Raw genomic sequence first — 20,567 nt, 5'->3', positions numbered from 1 at the left:
CTTAGCAGTAAAGGTAGTTAACCCCCTCCACACACACACTCTCTCTCTCTCCCAAATGAATCACAGGGTATCATGTAGACTGCCTAGCACCATACCATAGTTCTATGCTGCCCATTTGTATTCTGGCATACTCTAAGGAAACTACTTTATCATAAATCACCACATGGAGTTAGCCTGAGGTGTTTAATGCTTGCAAAGTCATGCTATAGATTACTCTATGCAAACTTTTCTCTATGGATATTTCACACTGATGCCTATAAAAGTCAGGAATAACTTTGCTGAAGTAAATTCAGTTTTACTGTAGATACCTGCACTTCATAACTGTTAGCTGGAATATATGGTATCAGTCAGGAAAAACATTTATCAGCATGCTAAATAAAGCTTTGATAATGTCAGGTGTTGTGTTTGTTTTTTAAATTGTTTTTAAGTTAAGATTTTTTGTTACCTGTGTTCTTTGTTGTTAGGCTTCATGGATCAGAGCCAGCACTGTTTTTGTTGTTGTCAGAACCTCATCGCAGTTGAGCAGCTGTGATTCATAACAGTTGCAGTTCAAGTGATTAATCTTACCATTTAAAAAGCACTTAAGCTAGATAGTACTGACAGAACATGTAACTTGAAGGCAGTCCTTTAGCTCACACCTTTGCTTATAAGCTCTAGCCTTCAGAATTTTAGGGACTTTTTTCAGCTATTTAAGAGTTACACACTTTGCATTCAAATTATGATTCACTCATTCTGTAGAAACCTAGACAGTGTGCCCAACATGTATACACATGCAAACAATAAAGAGCTGGTCTCTGCTCTAAGACCAGTAAACTTCCCATTACAAACGTTATAGCTTGCAAACAGCAAGTGGGGTGTGCATTTTAGTAATGGCCAATTCTTCAATAAAAGGAATCCTAAAGACTTTTCTACATGACAAAGCATTTGGCAACAATGTTATTTTGAAGCATTTCCTCCTCTGGTCACTTATTTCTACTCCTGCCAGCTCCCTCAGTAACACTCACCCCTCTTTTGTGGGATTGCCCTATGAACCAGATCAGGAAACTGACCCAGGTTAAAATTTAGCCAGCAAAGAAAAAAAAAACAGCACAGCAAGGAACTGGCACAACTGCAAAAGCAGAGTAGTGTGGCACAGGGCTGGAACCAACAAACAGTGGCATTGGAAGGAAGCATGAATATCTGGAATCCACATTATCACTGAACACCGTGCTCTTGGAAACAAGGGAGTCAGTGTCTCAGTTAAGTTTTGCCTTTACAAACTTCTGTCAACATAGTTTGGTCAACCAGGGATGTGAAGGGGACAACCTCTGATATACAAATCTATGCTAGCAGAAACCACTGCTGAAGTGTAAATCCACCCTATGGCAACAGCCTGGAAAAGAGCTTGTTGCCTCCTCCAGCTGTAACTGGTCAGCCTGCTAAAAACAACTGTTAAAGTCCAGTTGTGTGGAATGCACAGGTGAAGTGATTTAGATGGAGGCTACAGAGAGCCTCCCTAAGTAGAGGAGGAGGTAAGACTAGTCTTAGAAAAAGCAACGGTTTTGCAGAATGTGATACAGAGTCTGTGCTAAAACAGAGAAGAAGCTGTGGCCCTGTTAGAGGGGAAGTCATAATGTTGAGAAGAGGAGATCTAGCAACTAGATAGTGGCAACTTTAGAAGGAGATCTTTGGGGTGTACAGACTTTTGGATTTTGTGGTATGGTTCCTTAAACAGTCTTTAAAGCCTGAGAAGTGAAGTCCAGATTTTTGCAGAGAGAAGGGGTTAGAGCACCAGAAGAACTGGTCATCTGCTAGCAGAATCCTTTGTGAAGATGCAACTTCTAATGTATTTTGTTTGGAGGAGGGAAGGTAGCTTTCTAGTACTGATTTTAAAAAATGTATTTTTAAAATTATATATAATATGATGTGCATGCTGCTGCATGTCAGATGTGTAACTCATCATTCTCCTGGGAAATTGTCAGTTCAGAGAGTGGGGCAGAAAGCTTACATTAGCAAACTAATGTTGCAGTAATAAGTCACTTTCTTGCTCCACTGAGAGCAGGAGATGCTTCTGGTACTAACAGAACAGAATCATCCAGGGCACTGAATGTAGACTGTGTACCTCTGAGAGCATGGTATTGCCTATAAAAGATGATCTGCGTATCTTTGTCCTAAATGTTTGCAGAGGTTGATTGTTGATCATACCTAGGATTGAGTTTGGGACTTTTTTCTTTTAATGTATGTCCTCACCCAGCACACCAAGGATTGTTTTTTGATCTACGGCACTAACATGCTTTTCCCTGCGCTATTCCATCTTTGGCACTATTCCTGCAGTGAAGGAGGGAGATGACCCAAATGTTGTCATCTTCCTACTGGGTATAAAGTGATAGAATGTGCATCATTATGGAGTTCAAGTCTAGACAGTACAGTGTCCAGTCAACACTAGAACTTGCGCTACTACTAAATCTGGCAAAATCATTCTGACTTGGCAATGACAGAAACCTTAAGGAGAAAGAAGACAGGATAACACACAAACTTAATATGATCTACTCCTGACTGGCAAACAAAACAGAATGCTAGTGGATAAACACAGTTAATTTTAGCGGTTATGCTGTCTGTAAATTTATGTATACTAGCGCTATCCAGATTATCAGCATTCCTGCTGTACCATATGTATGCACATGTATTATTATAGTCTAACAGAACTGCTAAATGAAATAGAATCCACCACCATGAGTACAACAGGACAGCTGTGGATGCTGGGGAAGCATGGAGGTGAACATACTTCAGAAAGTGACTAACTTACTTGATCTCCCTAAGTAGCAAATCTTATTGCCACTAGATTAGCCAGAGTGCTGCCTGACTCAGTGGGGCGTTTCTTATGAGGCCTTGATTTTGATCATAGCAACATTCCTTTAGAGGTGAAGTACTCGGGAGTTGCCAGTGCCACAGGTTTCCTTGATATCATTGGTGTCTGAGAAACTGTGACAGGGTTATGCGCACAGGTCTAACTTGGGAGCCTAGTCTACTCAACTGTGTACCTGCTCCAGAAAGGAGTATGATACCTCACTGAATCATTACTGCTACCATGTCCACCTGTAAATTTTTGAATAACTCAGTGAGCCACTCTCAAAACCAGGGTGGGTTTGCGTCTATCTAGGAAAGGGAACTGTAGCTTTCCAGTGCCTCATCTTCAAAAGAGGAAGGGTACGAACAGCAATATGATTCATTCCTGGTGGCATACCAGTCACTGCCAGTTGCTTCAGCAGCATGAGAGAAAGAGCGTGAGTGAGAAAACTAACTATATGTGAACTCAGACTGTCCCAGTTGTGAGAAAATAAATGTAACTTCACTGAAACATCATCTTCAAGTTTTGAGTAACTATTTGTGTAACTACTTTAGCTGTGGAAAATGCAGCTTTGGCTGTGAGTGTTAGACAATTTACAACCCCAATTTACAAACTGTCTATGCGAGATCATTTTTGATGTCTCTAAGTAGGCAGTAAAGTATTACTAGTATTTCAGTCCCCGTAGCTCATTCATGGTTTAGCTAATGTTAGATCATGAATTATGGCTGCTGAGGAAGCAGAACCCTTTAAATCCTGTTACTTCTGCCATGGGAGTGGAAAGGCCCAGCAAAAAGGTGGAGTAGACAGCTGAGAAAGGCTGAATATGAGACTGCTAGCAGAGTTTATGAAGTTTTACCTATTTTTCTGCCAGGGCTCCAGCAGTATACACAATGAAGAGTGGGTTCATCAGCTGGCCCACTGTAAATCAGTCATGTCCCTATACAAAGTCTGCATTTCAGATGGGAGAGGAGGCATTCATTACTATAGAATCGAAGGACTTAGAAGAATAGGATGGCAGGGGAAGGTCTTTGTATCGGCCAACACATTCGCTCCTATTGAAAGATACCAAACAGGAGTTCTCAGACTTGCTACTTGATGGGTGGACCTTAGGTTGAAGGTAACATAAATCTAGTCTGTAGCACAGTCTTCAAGCTGAAGAGATGTAACATGCTATGCTCTGTGTGTGGAGAGTCAGAATTCAGCATTACTTTTAGTTTATGTTTGAGTGAAATTTATACAGGTGACATATTGGTGATGATCTAGGGGATGAGTTGGATTCAAAATTTGCACTAAGAAGGACTGAGTGAAGATGGCAGTGGTGAACCTAATTTTGACTTAACAGCATTCATGGTTGAGAGGATTTTCCTGCATTATATGTCTTGCAGGTTGCTGTGGAGAAGAGGGATAAGGAGAGGGAATGGAGAAGGAAGAAGAGGCAATAAAGAGAGGGAAAAGGGAAGTTAAGCCAACAGGCATGGCTCTGACAACTCCTCATGCAGCTGGGAGATCCTGTGGCCACAGACTCTGTCACGATCAGCTAAAGGAAGCAGTCCTGCCCATCACAAGATTGCCTGTGGGCCACAGTGAGTCCTTGATGGAGGATACTGCTGATTTCCTTGATGTTGCCTTCTCTCTTCCTGGGCAGCTGTAGCCTAGGTTTCCTATCACCAGCCTAGAGAGCGTTACAGGGCCTGGAAGCACCTTGGGGCCTGTGGCTGACAGAAATAGGCCTTAGGCCTCTGGGTCCTTTGTTTAACTGCCTGTGGCTGAAGGCACAAGCACCCACGGGGCCAGGCTGAGTGCAAGACGTGTCCTTAGGGGGCAGGGAGAGCCGTTTCTGGCCCGAAATGCTAGGCGGGGGGGTTCTGCTGCTGTTAGATTATCAGGGAGCAGACTGCTCCGACAAATATAGTCGGAGTGGCTCAAGCCCTGCTGTGCCTGGCTGGCGGGGGCTGCTGGGTCACGACCGGCAGATAGCGCCAGCTCGGCTCGAGTCGCCCCCCCCACACCCGGCGTAACGGCTGCCGGGGGCATCGCAGCAGCCCCCGGGACCCGGCCCGCTGGGGGCCGCCCCGCCCGGCGCGGTGACATCACGCGGCGAGGGGCGGTGCCTCGGCACACCGCCCCGGCACGCCTCGCTCCCCCCGCCTCTAGCCGGGGAGGCGTCAACGCAGGGACTTCCGCCTCGGTAAGCCTGGCGGTGGCGGGAACGCGGTGCGCGACCTTCCGCGGGACTTCCGCCTCAGTAAGTGTCATGGCGGCGGGGCGGGCGCCTCACGTGACACGCTCGCAGCGGCGCGCTCTCGCGCAGGCTCTCGCGGTGCCTGGCCGCTCGCGCAGCTGCTCGGCTCTCGCTATATAAAGGGGCGAAGCGGGCAGAGCGGGCGGCTGGCGGCGGCGGCTGCAGCCCCAGGGCCGGCGAGAGAGGCCGGGCCAGGCCGCGGGGCTGCCCGTGAGCCGGGGCGGGACGCGCGCGGTTTCGGGGGGACGCAGCCGGGCAGGTTTATTGTTTTAGGGGTGACTCCCCCCGCGGTTGGGGGCGTCCCGGGGGGCTCGGGACATGGCGAGCTCGGCTAACACAAACCCCGTGGTAAGGACCGGGTCGGGGGGCGAGGGGGGCCCAGGGGCAGCGCAGGCAGCGGGGGCCGGCAGGGCTCGCTGCCCCCTCCCCCGCTCTGCTTCCCGCCCGCCGCCGCCTCGGACAGTCCCGTCTCTTTCTCTCTCTCTCTCTCTCTCTCTTTCTCCCCCCGGCGGGAAGGGNTTCCCTGCCTCAGCAAATCCACAGTTCCTGCTCTGCAAAAGGGGGCTATAGTAAGTCAGGAGTGTGCAACTATCTTTTTTTTTTTTTTTTTTTTTGAAATGCTGACATTGTATTTGCACATGAGTAGGTACATAGATTTATTTCTTTATATGTAAAATTTAAAGGATCACATGTTAGAAAATGCAATCACTGAATTTTAAATGACAGCTCTTAACTTCAATTTCCTAATCAAAAGAGACAGATGTGGCCGCACCGCGCTCTCCACTTACATTGCAAAATGTATGCAAACCATCCGTCTGCAGGCAGGCAAACGGGAGCGCTCCACATGACAAATATTAAATTGCCCGTTTTAAAGGAAGAGAGCGCCCTGGGTGCGCGCGGATGCGCGGCCGGCTCGCTCCCCGCCGCCGCCGCCGCCGGGAGAGGCGGCGCTGCCCGAAGCCGCTCCGCAGGGACCGGGCGACCAGATGGGGCCACTGACAATGCGGAGCCGCATCGCGCCGCCACAGACATGTGGTGCTTAGAATAATAAAAAGACTATAAAATTAGATTAGTCGAGTCTAATTTGGAATTGGTGTATTCCCTGGGCGCTCTCGCCGCTCTTGGGCGGATAAAGCCCGGAGATTTAGTGCCGTCAGGACAGAGGACTCCAACTTCCAGTAAAAAGGAAAAAAAAGGCATTCTGGGAGGTCGCGAAGGGCAGCCCGGTGACCTCCAATGATTTACAGGCCTTTAGCTTAATGAAATTGTTTCAGTGACATGACGGTAAAAGCTCATAATGGATTGGATGCCCTAATGTAATGAAATTACTCCCTTCTGCCTTTAAAAAAAAAAAAAAAAAGGCGCAATTAATATTTACTGAGACCTGACAGGCTTCAGTGCGCGGCTCCGGCAGGCAGCAGGCAGCAGCGGCGGCAGCGGCAGCTGAGCCCCGCCGGACCGGGGATGGGGATGGGGCCGGGGCCGGGGGCGGGGGGCGCCCCGGCGGCGGCAGCGGCGGCAGCGGCCAGCCCTCACCCTCTCCCTTGCTTCCCGCAGGCAGCTGGACAACAACCAGATCAGCTGCGTCGAGGACGGCGCCTTCCGAGCCCTGCGCGACCTGGAGATCCTGTGAGTGCTCCCTCCCGCACGGGCCCCGGGCCGGGCGCCGCCGTCCCGGCGCGCGGGGAAGCGGCGCTCGGGCGGGTTTCGGTGTTGCGGTGTCCGTGAGGCGAAACCCGCCCGAGCTCTGCTGGAGCCATTTTATGTTGCTTTATAACGAGGCGACGATGGTTGAAAAGCACTTATCCCAGCCCTGCAGAATCGGCTAAGCGAGGCGAAAGCCCTTAACTTTTCTCCAGCGAGCGAGGAAGTATTTATTTAAGAAACAAAAACAAGACTCTTACCCCCCCCGTCCTTTCTTGTGCTTTCTGCACCTTCTTGGGTGGCTTGCTGTTTTGCTGGTATTCACATAGGTTTGCAATAAGCAGTCACACAAACCTGCGCAGCCACCGAGCCCCACCGATCGCTTCGTGCCTTTTTCCCCTTTTCTACGCCAAAACCGGCCCCGAGCGCACCCCCGCAACGCCGAGACAAACCGGGAGGGGAATCCGGGCGGGCTTGGCCCCTGGCTGGTGGCGCGGGATCCATCATGGCCGCCCTGCCTTTCTGCCTGCCTGCGCCTTGTGTTCCTCCTCCCTGCGGCTGCCCTGTTTATATAGAGCTATTGCCGCTCTCTAATATAGACTCTGCCTGGATGGGAAGGTGCTTTCCAGCCCCACGTCACCGCCTCTCCATTTAAACACCACATCAGCCTTTAAATAGGGAGAGAGCCGCGGAGAGCGGGCTGGGAGGTGCATGCATCAGAGGCAGAGGCTGAGACAGTCTTTTTGTCACTCGCATCCTGCTCCGGGTTTAGCTGGGTTTGCTTTTGCGCCGGGCTGTGGCTCTTTCATCCCGGTCGCTGGAGCTAGCGGGCTGTAGAGCAGTTGGGCTTTCTGTCGGTTTGAGTGGGGGGGATGCTCTCCTGACTGGCGGTCGCTGGTGTAAATGGACTTTCCCCTGTATTTATGCATTGCACAAAGGGAGAGAGTTTCCACCCTTTCCCATGTTGTGATGAAAGCGGGTTTTTTTGTTTGTTTTGTTTTGTTTTTGTCCTTAGCTAGTGCAGAGTCCTGTGTGCCCGTAAGCTTTTCAAAATAGTTTTTCTGCTGGGTAGCAAAGAGAAAACTAAATGATTCGGATCTGATATGTCAAAAAGAGATGTGGTGCTTATTTTAGGCACTTTGCCAAGGTCCGAGTGTGGTCTGACAGCAGCTCTGGAGCTAAAAACATCATTAATTGAATATTAAAGTTTTGTCTGTGGGTCATGGGCCACAGGATACTGCTTAAGTATTTGTGAGTACTTCTGGTGACAAAAGCTGATGAGCCTGCAAATATTTTTATTACAGTCTAGGAAGAGCAAAAAGTTTAGAATTCTCACTATTTTTTGGTTTAACTGCAATACTTTATTTACTGCTTAAAATAACAATAGTAGCAAATGTAAAACATACTAGTTTTTCTTTCATTCAAATTTGAAATTTCACAGACCTGCCTATGATGTAGGATCATGTACTTGCAAAGTAGCATCTGTTGCTTTGATACTTTACCAGATTTTGTATCAGAGAGTCTTAGAAAAGTAGTCAGTGATTACATGCAGGGCAGTTACTCAGTAAGATGCATATCGTTTGTGTGACCTAAATCTGTTAGTTATCCTTCTCTTTATAAACCTCTGGCTTTATTTTCTTTAGTTGAAAGAAAAGGTTCTATTTCTGTAGAGTAAATTAGAGGTTTCACTTCTTTCTCTTTCTTCTTCTTCTTCTTCTTTTTTTTTTTTTTTTACCAAGTTAGTAATGAATAGAAGAAAAAAGACATCACTGTGAATAATCTTCAAAGTACTTGTAAATCTCTTTGTTGCAGCAATTTACTGAGGCTTGTTTTCTCTGGGCTGTATGTCTGTACTGGCACAACAAAACTTCTATAAAGTTCTCTCAGAAAACGTCTGTGTTTGAACATTCTGTTCAGAATAACAAAAGCAAAACTTAAAATGAGCCTGATGAAGCTAGCTATGCTTTAGGCTAATTCTCAGCTAAACAGAACAACCTTGCAAAGATCTGCCTATTGCGATCAGTAGTGCATGGTTAACTTTGTAAAATTCAGGTTCACTCAGTAGCAATGATGGCTACACTTACCATAGGATTATCAAAGTGAATAAGAGCAGTTCAAAATACTGCAGCTGGATGATGACTTTAGCAGGCTGGACTTTGCTAACAGCATCTTATCAACATCTGATCAAATCTGAATTGCTAGAAGTGTGTTGTCCCTAATACAGGACATGTTAAATGTTAACATTTATTTGCAGTAAAAGATTTTGTAGGTGACAAAAGCAATTCCTTTGTAAAAGTCAGACAGCTTCAGTAATTGCTTATAAATGTGTATTATAAGTGTTATTTCTTTTTATGCACCTGTTTGATGTAATTGTAACTGAAACTAGTTACCTTTACAATGTGTTCTTTTAGCTATAATTAAAAGAGCTCCATAGGCCAGAGGAATTGATTAGTGACATTTCAGGGATAATTGCAGAAGTAAGCAGGGACAAACTGCTGCCAAATGCAGAAAGTGTGCAGCATATATCTCTTCATAATATGTTGGTTATTGGAATCCCAACTGTTGAAATCCTGAATGTTGTAATAATAACTACAAAAAGGTGCAGTTTCAGTACCCTTGAAACACTGGTGGAATGCAGGAAACATAAGCCCCCAAAGGCATGTGGTGTTTCTCAAAATAGCTTGCTGTTTGCTTCGTGGATTCAGTGTGTGTGTCTTCACCATACTCAGGGTTTTCTTTTACAAGATGCACAGAGAGAGTGAGACACAGTCATTTCCTTATGTTCCCAGAGGGGGAATTACTAGATTTCAAACCTTTTCTATGTGTTTGCGGTTATGTCTAATAAATCAGGAATTTTAATTGTTGTCTTTAATCTATAGTAAGTGTTTGGAACAGTGTTTATGGAAGAGCAATTTGAGTATGCTTGCTCTTAAAAGGGCTTGAAGTTTACAATAGCATACACTTTATGAGGGAGGCACTTTATTATAAACCAAATGAAAGCGTGATTATTTTAATAGTAATTTTTTAAGTTTCTATAGAACACCAGGTGAATTTATTGTTGGGATTTCTCTTAAATTTTGTTACATAAGACTCAGTAATCTAAACGTGTAATTATATCTTTAGGTCTAATGCAGTAAAGCTGAAGTGATTGGTTAGTCTGGTAAACTACTATACTAAAGGAATATGAGAAAACTACTTAAATTTGGAGATGATTCTCTTTATGTATACTTGTATAACTCTGTCTCTTGAAAATGCTTGTTCCATGGCTACCAAAGTTGTGAAAAAGTGGAAAAAGGAGATGTGCAAAGGGTTTGGATCTAGTTGTCTGGAGAGAGGGTTTACTAGCATTTTACACTTTGAGGGGAATGATTTCTGTTGCATTTTCATTACCTCCTTTGAATGAATATGAAAATCAGTCAGAAAGCCTAACTCACAGAGGATCCCATCTCTAGACTTGTTTAGTAATTGCATTCTCAGTTTTTGAGTGAGCAAGTGGTGTATGAAAATGATTTTGTCATTCAACTCGAGAGTTTTAGGTGGTTTATATAAACAGCTTGAGTATCATATAAGCAATAGTTACAGCCAGCACTATATATCTAAGACAGTGCTTTCTGCTCCCTTTTAAGGACCAGGGCTTAAGGCTGTTCTGTATAATTGTACTCTCTGGATTTGCATCTGCTAAAGTAGCAAAAGAGAACATTTTGTGATATTTTCAAAATTCCTCTGTAGATGGCTCTTGAAAAAGGCATTGCTGCTCTCATTTATGGAAGGAGTTGCATCCATCTGAGCTGGATGTTTAATAAGAGTGCACTCAGCCAGATAAGATAATTTTTCTGAGTATTATATAGACATATATGGGTAAAATGAGGAAGTGGGGGAGGGGGGAGAAGGGGGACAGATGCAGTTCCATTATAAATGTGCAGATGCTTTCTTCTATGTTCCTTTCCTCTTTTTCCTGCTCATCATACAACCATAAATGTATTGGGTACTGTGATAGTATGCGTCTAGAATGCTGTCCAAAATTTCTGACCCACCCTTATGCCCAGTGTGCTGTGCAGCTGAGGCAAAGAGATGCATGGATGTGTCTACTGCTTGGTGTGTTTGTTGCCCGCCTTGCGTTAGTCTCACCGCAGGCCTGTGGTGCAGTTGTCCTTTGGAGGTTTGTTGGGCTGTTGGATATTGGAAATTCTGCGGAAGGACATAGTATCAAGTGATACAGTGAACTCTAAACTCTTAATGTGAATTTCTGCTCTCTTCCTGAACTAGTGCTGAACACTTGAGGAGTGGGATACTGTTTTCTGAAGTTGTTTTTTCCCTTATTACACAGGAAAAAGAAAATGTTCCCAAGCAGACTGTTTGGCTGTAGAGTCAGCTTGCTGTATCTGATGGTTAATATTTTCCGAAGGGCTTTATTATCTGACGAAGCTTTGTAAATGCACCTTACAAAAAATGCCTGACTCTGGAGAGTGGAGGAGGTAACTGCTGGTTGAACTTACTAGGGCCTGTTTGTATAAATTTGTTTTTAGTAGTAAAGTGGATCAAAAAGATGATTTAAGAAGAAAACACTGTCTGCATCCTGCCACAATTGTGACTGTAATTTCAGATACACAGGCAGTTCCATTGACTTAAGTGAAGCAACTCAGGTGCCTAAAGTTAAGCATCTTTATTTGCACAATGTGGTATTGACTCCAATAGACACTTCTAATACAATAAGCAACAATGTGCAGTAGGTCAAGTAGCATTTCTGTGCTAGTTGCGTTCTATAAGCTTTGTGAAATATGTTTGATTATAGGAGTAATATGACATAGTGTTATTAAATGGAATGTCTATTTTCATCTGCTATGAATTACCTAAGTAGAAAAATAATCCTATTAATGAAGCCTGGCATTTCTAATTTTCTCGCTACACAGAGCTAGAAAACTAATGCTCAAGAGTAGTCTGGTTTTGAATGCCTGTTTGAAATGTCTGTATTGATGCAATTAATGCTCTACTTAAGGCTTAAATGCATAAGTATGTAGTATTATTTTGAAAGAAAAAGTTCTCTGAAAGTAATCTGGTATGTTTTACTTCTTTTGGAGAAGTTGAGTTTTGAACATAGCTCCTGTAAATATAGTTTTCAAGTAAGGCAGACTTATCCTGTTACTTCAGGTCAGAAAGCTTGTGCAGAGGCAAGTAACAAAATGATAAATTCTGCCATTTCAGCCACTTGATTTGCAGCAATACGTTTTAATGCTGAAAAGTGGCAAACCAGTGGAAATGTAAAATGAAGAAAAAAATAGGGTGCTATAGCATGCCATCTGCCAGAATATTGAGGTATGGACTTTCTGGGCAAAGTTTTTTTTTAAGAAAAATCATTTGAGAATACCCCATCACAGAATCCTTGTGGGTTTTAAACGCTAAGGACATAGTGCACTAAGCAACCATCAAGACAGAATATCCTGTTTCCAGACTTCTAGATAGCTTCTTTTTTTGCTTTGTAATATCAGTACATTTCTTTAAGCTTTCTTACATTTGTAAATAATGATATTCAATCTTTTTGTGCGTACTGGCTTCTTAACTTTGTCCTGGGCTTGTAAATCATGTGCTGCTTCTCCCTCCCTTATTCCATAATGTACCTACTGCATATGTGCAATATAATCTTTAGCATATCTGTAACAAATTCAGTACTTCTGGGACAAATTAAGCAACTACATATGCATAAAATAAATGTTTAAGTGTATGGAATAAATTTATCTAGTCCTAAAAATGCTGGTCTAGCTGCATGTGCTTTAGTGTAGGTTTTTTGCGTGTACATTGGAGGCACAACCCTCCTGGAGTGCAGAACCCACTACATAAGTGCAGGTTGATTGCTTTGTACGTGTACAACATATCTGATGTGTACAGTGCCTTTTGGGGTTTACTGTTTCAGTGAGGTGCTATGGCTGGAAATTATGGAGTAGGGGAGAAGGCTGTGACAGTTAAAAGAAAGTTGCAACTACCTCCAGATTAGTTTAGCAAAAGTCTACAGCCAGCCTCAGAAACAGTTGTCAGTGAAGTATACATGGTTCACAGGCTGCAAAGCTAATTCAGAACTCCTAGCTCTACCTTGCAATTAGCTAGCATAGGTATTTAAACCTAACCAAAATCCCTTTGAGGTTCATACACCATGCAGAGGTCCAAGCTGTAATATCTGGTTGAAAAGTGTGGAATGCGTATGGTACGATTATCTTGTGGATCTGTAGAGTTAAGTTTTATGCATTAACTGATAAGGTTAAGCATTTATAATCTTCTAAAATTGTTCCTGTATTTTTAAATTCACTTTGTCAATGACAGTTTAGGTATGAACTCAGCCTAATGAAATAAAAATGTATGTGTAGTTTTTCCTCTGAAAAGTTTATAATGTAAGAACAGAAGTACTGATTGAAAGCAGAAGTCTTCAATAGTCTCTGTAAACAGATGTCAGTGGAAGAATAGGGCATTCATGTGCCCCAGTTCTGAGTCTTCCAACAATTTTCATCTTGGGAACTTCCTGAGGCAGATTTGGTTCCTGTTCAATTAGCAAGCATTAAAGTTTTTTTTTTTTTAATGTATTTATGTAGTATCCTTTTGAACCTTTATCATCCTTTGACCTATTTTACAAACATGCAAAGACTTTTGCATGTCCGACAGTTACACTGGCAAGCAAGAAAAAAAATTGCTGAATGGAGAACTGTCTTTTCTTTGTTTCAAATTCAACTCCATAGCTTGACAGTTCTTTTCCCGTAGTTGTATTGCAAGATAGTGAATAGTCCATTCCCTTTTCACCTTCTTTGAACCGTTCTTAACTTTTGTACAGCTTTGACACATTCCCATAGTTTACCTTAGCTTTGTATGAGGAACAACTTTCCATACCTTTTGATTGTTTTTGTTGCTTTTCTGTAAGCTTTTATGGTTCTGTATGCATTGTGAGATTAGGGAACCAGAAATACATGCACTATTCAAGATATGGGCAAGAAACTGAATTACAGAGTACTCTGTATACTATTATATAAGTACCTGACATAGAACATAATGAATATTCTCTGTTTTGTTCTCTATTCTTTTCCTAATGTTGCCTAACACTCGGTTTGCTTTTTTTTGATGTGGCACGTATTGAGCTAACATTATCATGGAACTGTTGCAATTCAGGGTCTTGCCCCTGAGCGATAACAATTGATTCTGAGCCCATTATGTGAAGTTATTGCCAGTCTATGATGGAAGCACAGTTGCAAAAATAGAAGACTAAGAAGTATTCTTTTTCTTGAATTCACTCCGTCAGAATTGTCTTTTTTTTTTTTTTTTTTGTTATTGCTGATTTATACTTTCTTTCCTGGAAACTCTAGTCACTCGGAAGCGTGCACTCTATTCTGTATGCAGTTTGCGGATATTTTTCAATGACAAATATCTCATTTTAATGTTATAGTGTATCTTTTTAAACAAATGGCACTGACTAGTTACTTTTTTAAAGCCTAAATTATACAGGTCTGTAATTGAAGATGTCATCAATGACGTCAGAGAAGTTTTTCTGGATGAAGGAGTGGATGAACAAGTTCTTATGGAACTCAAAACAGTAAGTTGTAACTTAAAATTTTTTTTACTAGACCAGTACACTGATTAGTTATTGAATACTGCTTACTGTTGTACACAGTAAAAATGATAATTTTTAGTTAGCTTAGCAGTATATTAATCTCCATATCTGTAGCCCCATATTTCAGATTATTCTTCCGTATACAGAGATCTACACACTATGTTTATCTTTCCTTATTTGGCAATTACTTTAAATTTGATGAAAACTTATGACAGGCATCAGAATTCCCTGCATTATCATTTCAGTCCTGGAAAAGTTGCATCATGTTTTCTTTAAAAAAGAAAGGTTGGGGATATATGGTTATTTTAGAGCTAAATGATTTTTATATTTTCTCTGCTGCAAAAATAAAATGCCTGCTCTATTTGATGTTTTTGTCTTACCAAAGAAGAGATTTATTGTCAGATGCTCTTTTATTGCATATACGATTTTTGATTTGCAGAAGTCTTGTTTTTGTGAGATGGTGCATAATGGCTTGTACTGCACACATCACACTTTTCCTAAAATCTGTGTAGAGTATTCACTGTATATTCAGTGGGTTTGAGCTGATACCAAGGAGCCAAAAGTGAGGCAGGAAGTTGATCTGAGTTTTAATGTGCATCTCCTATGGGCTTCTTCAAAGTCTTTCTGAGCAAAAGAAGCCCTTGAAAAGAGAAGGAGAAAAAGGGGCAGCAGAAAAAGAGGAAACAAAGCAAAAGGAAACTGGGAAAGTAGATACCTGCTCAGTCAGCTGTTGAACAAGGAGTCCTTCAATAAGTGGAAGTCCTGCACTCAGTACAGAATACTAAAAAATGGATGGAGTGTGGAAGGAATATTGAGTTTCAAAATTGGCTATAAAGAAACAAGTGAAGACCTGCTTTCCCCCCCCCCCCAAAAAAAAAAAAAAACAATATATCATGACCTGGCTTGATGGGGAAAAAAGAGAGAGTGAGCACCCTAAGGAAAGTACCTTGATGTTTGTGTCATACGTGTGTTTTGTGAAGGTTTAAGAAAAAGATTGAATGAGGAAAGAGACAAGAAAGAAGATAAAGTATTGAAGAGGAAGACTGAGGAAGCCTTAAGCAGGATTTGAGATCAGGGATCCTGGGTGCCTGCAGTCTTTTTTGACTGCAGTGTATTATGGAATACTTACATTACTGTCTTTTTGCAAGAGCTGCTTTTCTGTGGTTGTGGCTTTTCTTAGGAGACCTGTCAGCTGAAGTCAAGGAATTGAAGGGTTGGAGGCACTGAAATTGATATTGTTGTGGTAGAAATTGTGTAAAGGCTTGTACGTTATCATAGGTATTACTGGCAGTTTCTATTAACGTGTGTTATCAGGGAAAAATCTTCAAGCATCTAGTATTTAGAGGTTTTAGGAAGAAATGACTTAGGGGATAGATGTAAAAAGGAAGTGTTTTTTTCTGGTTAAAGAAGTTTAAAAAAAAATGAAGGTAAGGAAACTTGAAAGCTGATTTAAAGTTTCCAGTTCATCTCTATTTGTGCTTCTGTTAAAGTTGTAGTGATTCTTCCATTAATGAAAGAAAGAATGCTAATTGAAATTTAAGCTTGGACTGACCATTCTTATGGGATATTTAGTTCCTCTTCTTAAAACATTACCTCTTTGGAGTTAAATCTTCAGTTTATATATGCCCAAAGGCTTTTTGGTAAAGTTTACTGAACCAGATAAACAGTGAAAACAAATTCAGTATTGTTGTACTGTGTTTATGTCATTGCACATCCGACTGAGTAAAAGTCGTACACAGAGACTTCTCTTTCCTTTTTCAAACTAGCTGTGGGAGAACAAGCTGATGCAGTCCAAGGCTGTAGATGGCTTCCACTCAGAAGAGCAGCAGCTTTTGCTGCAGGTGCAACAGCAGCAGCAGCAACAGCAGCAACAACAGCATCACCATCACCATCATCATACACAACCTCAGCCACAGCAGACTGTGCAGCAGCAGTCTCAGCCACAACAGGTCCTTATTCCAGCATCTCAGCAAGGTCAGACTCATTCACTAACATCTATGACGCAAGGCTCTCAATTTAGACCAGATCCTTTGCACATTAGTAATCCAGGGGAGGATATTTATCTCATGGTTAACTTGTGTCTTTATGTTAAACTTTCTCTACCTGCCTCTGTTTTATGGGTCAAGACAATTGTCTTGAAAAATAGCGTGCCATAAGAAAAATATCCTTCTATTTGTGTCAGTCACATTCTGCAGAAGATGTTGGAAAAGCCAAATCTTTTTTTTTGGTCTTCTACTACTGTGTAACTTAAGTTTTTCAGCATATATTGACTTTAAAGTTGTGGCAAAAATGTGTTAGCAACTCCAGAGTTTCAAGCCACTATACGTGTGCAGGTGACAGTGTAGTCATGAGGTAGAAATGTCATTAGGATTAAAGTAATTTTAAAAGTGTATTGAAAGGGACTGTTTAGCATAAATGGATGCTAGAATGTGAATAATATTTTTATAACGGTTTGAGTGTATGTAGGAGATGTTTTTCATGTTAGAACAAGTTTTAAGTGAGAAGCCTAATGGCTATTTTTCTTGTGGTCTTAGCAGATTGCACATTGTGTAGGTGTGAGGGCTCAAGGTATGTTTTAGTTAGCCATAACAGTATTGTTTGTTGTGATTATTGTCTTGTGTATTCTCCATCAATAATTTGAGGGGAACGTGTTATTTTCACCAGTTACAATTTCAATTCAAAAATAAGATAAATACTACTAGATTTTACTGGATCTGTACTGTGTAAACAAACTTGCCACCCCTGTCGTATTTGAGTTGAGAGAGTTTTTGGTGCACTATTGTAATTGTGGCATTAAAAAAATAATAATTGTATCTGTTTAGTCAGTCATGGACTTGAGCCTTTTTCTCAGACTTCATGGAATAGCACCTCTGTAATAGGTACAAAAGATAACTATGAGATGATTCCCCCCCGCACTCAAAAAAGTTTATATTCAAAACAGAGGAGGACAACTAGTGTTTCCGTGCAGAAATATTATGTTGCTTTATCTTTAGTGTAACAGTAACCTGTTGTTGGGTTTGGGGTTTTTTTCCTTTTTGTAATACTCTGTATGTGGCTGGACATAAATCAGTTTGAGCTGCTAAGATAAAATTCATTTTGAGATAAAGACCTGTAAATACACACGTCTCCATGTGAGCTAGGTATCTCAGCTCAAGTTCGTCAGGGGATTCTGGAGGGTCCGTCTGCTCATCTACTCTAGACCTCTAGTGGCTACTTAGCTGAATAGCTCTGACTCTGCTGACTAGTTTTCCCTGTGCTAATATGGAGTCCCTGTCCTCCCATTTGTGTCTTCCTCTGGAAGATCCTGCCACTACTAATACATTTAAAACTGATTTGTTGTTGCCGTGTGTTGTGGTTTAAGACCAAATGACACTGGATACTAAATGAATTTGGATACCAAAGCACTTTAATCACAGATTTATGCAATTTTATGAATTACCTGACACCTTTCCTCCCCCCTCCCCCATCCTGTGGGGGACATAGTGCAGTGAAGGAGAAAGTCAGGGGGATTAGCATAGCAGTTTCTTCCACAGCCTCCTTGTTCTGCAAGAGAGATGGTCCGGTTCTGGAGAGAGATCAGGTGGGCCAATGTGGTGGTTCCTGCAGTGCTGTGTGCAGTCCTGGCACAGGGTCGTGGGATTTTCTTGGGCTCTTTCCGCTCCCTGGGTTCCCTGGAGGTTGGGGTGATGGTCCTGGATCATGGTGCAGGGTCATGCGGTGTCCCCCACCCAGRGCCTTTTCCAGAACTCTTGGTTACCCCCAGTATTTGTAAGTGTCCTTAGTTACAGGATTGAGTAGAGAATGCCTTGTTGATGATTAGTCTGTTCAAATTGCACTGTTTTCTTCCAATTTGCTGTCACCAGTGTTGGCACTCAGTTTGCTTGTTCCATATGCTTCTGGATATTTCGCACTTCTTGATGATCAACAGGGTTTTTGCATAGTTTAGCTGTCTGTTTCCTTTAGCACACCAAAACTGTTGTTTGGGACAGGTGCTTGCACATATTTCATCTATTTCTACTACAGCAAAAAATTGGTGAAGTTCACGGGCTTATGCTAACAGCTGTGCTAACTAGAGGCCTAACTCAAGCTGACTGTTAGGCTTTATTAACGTACTCTTTATCTTACAACAGTCCTTGCATRAGTCTGAGGAGTTAATCACTGCTAACTGATGTTTTTGGAGAACTCGAATGCATCATCAGGTTTATTAAAATTTTACTGTAATACCTTTCATTTCAGAAATGTATTTTAAATCTTGTTTTAGATAGAGTCGGAGTAGATAACTGAAACCATTGAAATAAGTCTCTAAAGTGAAAATAGCCATATCGCCCCTAAGAGCTGCTGTTTTATGTTGTCTGGAGTGTAAAACTTCACAAGGTCGGAGCCTGCTCAGTAGCTGTTTTGGTTATAAAGCTCAGCTGATGTTTGTGTGATGTCCTATCTATAATCATTCTGTCTAGGATGTTATTTTGGGCAGACTGCATAGTTTTCATACAATGCTATTTTTTTATGTTTCTAGCACCTCAGCAGCAGGTTATCGTGCCAGATTCCAAGCTGATACCACATATGAATGCATCAGGCATGGTAAGAAAAGCAGAAGGTTATCCTTGCATACTCCATCATTATGTAAGTTGTTTTGATTAAATAGCAAACATAAACCTGGTATTAGTCATCAAATGCTTAAAAGTAAATTGGGAAGCGTTGGTAAAGCTGGCTGCCATATTACTGAGTTTTTCTGCTGTGCTGACAATTCAGGATCGGTTGTCCAGGACTTAGTTTTGGTAACACATCTAGGGCTTATCTTGATCTTCTGCTATACATGTCTTCGACCAAAACTTTATTTTATCAGATGATAGAGTACTGTTGGTGTAAATCTGCATTATGATGAGCTTGTTGTGTACTGACACAACACTGTTAACTGGTATAAGCATATTGTATTTGCTAGATGCAGGAAACCATGTTAAGTGTTCTGAAATTTAAGATTATAGCAAACAGGAGATTATCTAGTCATTCACATTGATCTTTCTTGGTTGTATTGTTTTGATTATTTTGATAATTTTGTAAAAACGCATAAAACTGAGTCTGGTCTTTTACCCATTTCTTGCAGGTTTTATCTTTAGAGGTTAATTTTTTAGTATCTTGCTTTAAGTGCCATGGCTTAAGCTAAAAAAAAATAATACTTTTATTGCAAATCCATGAAAACAACAGCTAAAACAAGTTAAATATGTATATTAAAACAATATTCACTACATTCTTACTGCTTTCGTGGTGAAAGCACATTAAACAAAGTCTGATGATTAGTCAAAGCAGCAGTAGTTTGCTTACCATTCACTTCTCCATTACCTGATGGAAGGACTGTTAATCTTATAGAAAAGAACCTGAACTTCATTAACCAAATAGCATGATTTGCCTGGAGGCTTAGAGCAGACTAACATCTACTTTTATTTTTCTTATGCTTCACAACCATTTCTATGGAATTAGTAACTTGCCTATTCCAGCAGTTAAATCTTTTTTTTTTTCCCCTATCTCTTCTCATTGTTAGATCTTATTGATGAGTATTGCAGAAATGAATATATTGAGCTTTAAACTCTGCTGCTGTCAAAATGCAGTTGAAGTGTATGCTCCAGAAGGCTGCCAATTCAATAAATACTGTGTTAGAGAATCAACTTGGAAATATTGTGTGCTTTCTAATAAACATTTAAGTCAGTACCAAAGAATGGATCAGACAAATCTTGAATATTTTGGAAGGCAGAGAATAATGAGAACTTATGCATTTGCACTTGCCTGGGATGTGAGGATGCAGAAGAGCACTTTTTTAACTTTGCTCAGTGTTCGCTAATTTTGGAAGTTGTAATTACTACATTAGTGAGATGATAAGGAGAGACTGTGTATCTTACAAACAGGAAATATGCATTCAACCCAGTGATAAAGTTTAAATCCTTTTAGTAGAGGAGAATAATCTTCCTTGGTGGAGAAGGAGAGGCTTTTCAAAAGTTAGATGTTATTAGACCCTTGAAATGAATAGGCCTCTGGAGAAGTCCATCTCCCTTTGTGACTTAAGGACTTAATGCAAATTTTCATGTTTTGAGCTCCTTGATTGTGTTGGAATTTAGCTTCCTTATAAGTTAGAATCATTACCCATTAGAAATCTTTGGTTTTCTCTCCTAACTGACTATCTGTGAGAGAAAAATGAGTCATTTTGTTGAACAGTCAGTGCACTACGTGTATATATTCAGTAGAGCTGTGTTACACAGAACTTGAAATGAAAATCA

The 20,567-nt window shown here is 41.6% G+C and overlaps 1 protein-coding gene across 5 annotated transcripts in view; it reads left to right on the top strand.

The window, feature by feature from the left end:
- Positions 1-5,006: 5,006 nt before the first annotated feature.
- Positions 5,007-20,567, top strand: part of GTF2A1 (general transcription factor IIA subunit 1) — a 31,452-nt gene continuing 15,891 nt past the window's right edge. For 2 of the 5 annotated variants that reach the window (XM_026088891.1, XM_026088890.1), the window contains exons 1-4: positions 5,122-5,417; positions 14,179-14,280; positions 16,065-16,272; positions 18,815-18,921. In XM_026088891.1, the coding sequence (XP_025944676.1) occupies positions 5,388-5,417; positions 14,179-14,280; positions 16,065-16,272; positions 18,815-18,921 (447 nt within the window). In that variant the 5' untranslated portion in view covers positions 5,122-5,387. Of the gene's footprint in view, positions 5,073-5,121; positions 5,418-11,040; positions 11,189-14,178; positions 14,281-16,064; positions 16,273-18,814; positions 18,922-20,567 lie in introns of those variants that run through there. The other 3 variants (XM_026088893.1, XM_026088895.1, XM_026088892.1) reach the window with 3 other exon arrangements.

Source organism: Apteryx rowi, unplaced genomic scaffold (genome assembly GCF_003343035.1).
Source record: "Apteryx rowi isolate R43461 unplaced genomic scaffold, aptRow1 scaffold_793, whole genome shotgun sequence".
NCBI lineage: Eukaryota > Metazoa > Chordata > Aves > Apterygiformes > Apterygidae > Apteryx > Apteryx rowi.
This window is presented reverse-complemented; position numbering and strand designations above follow the sequence as displayed.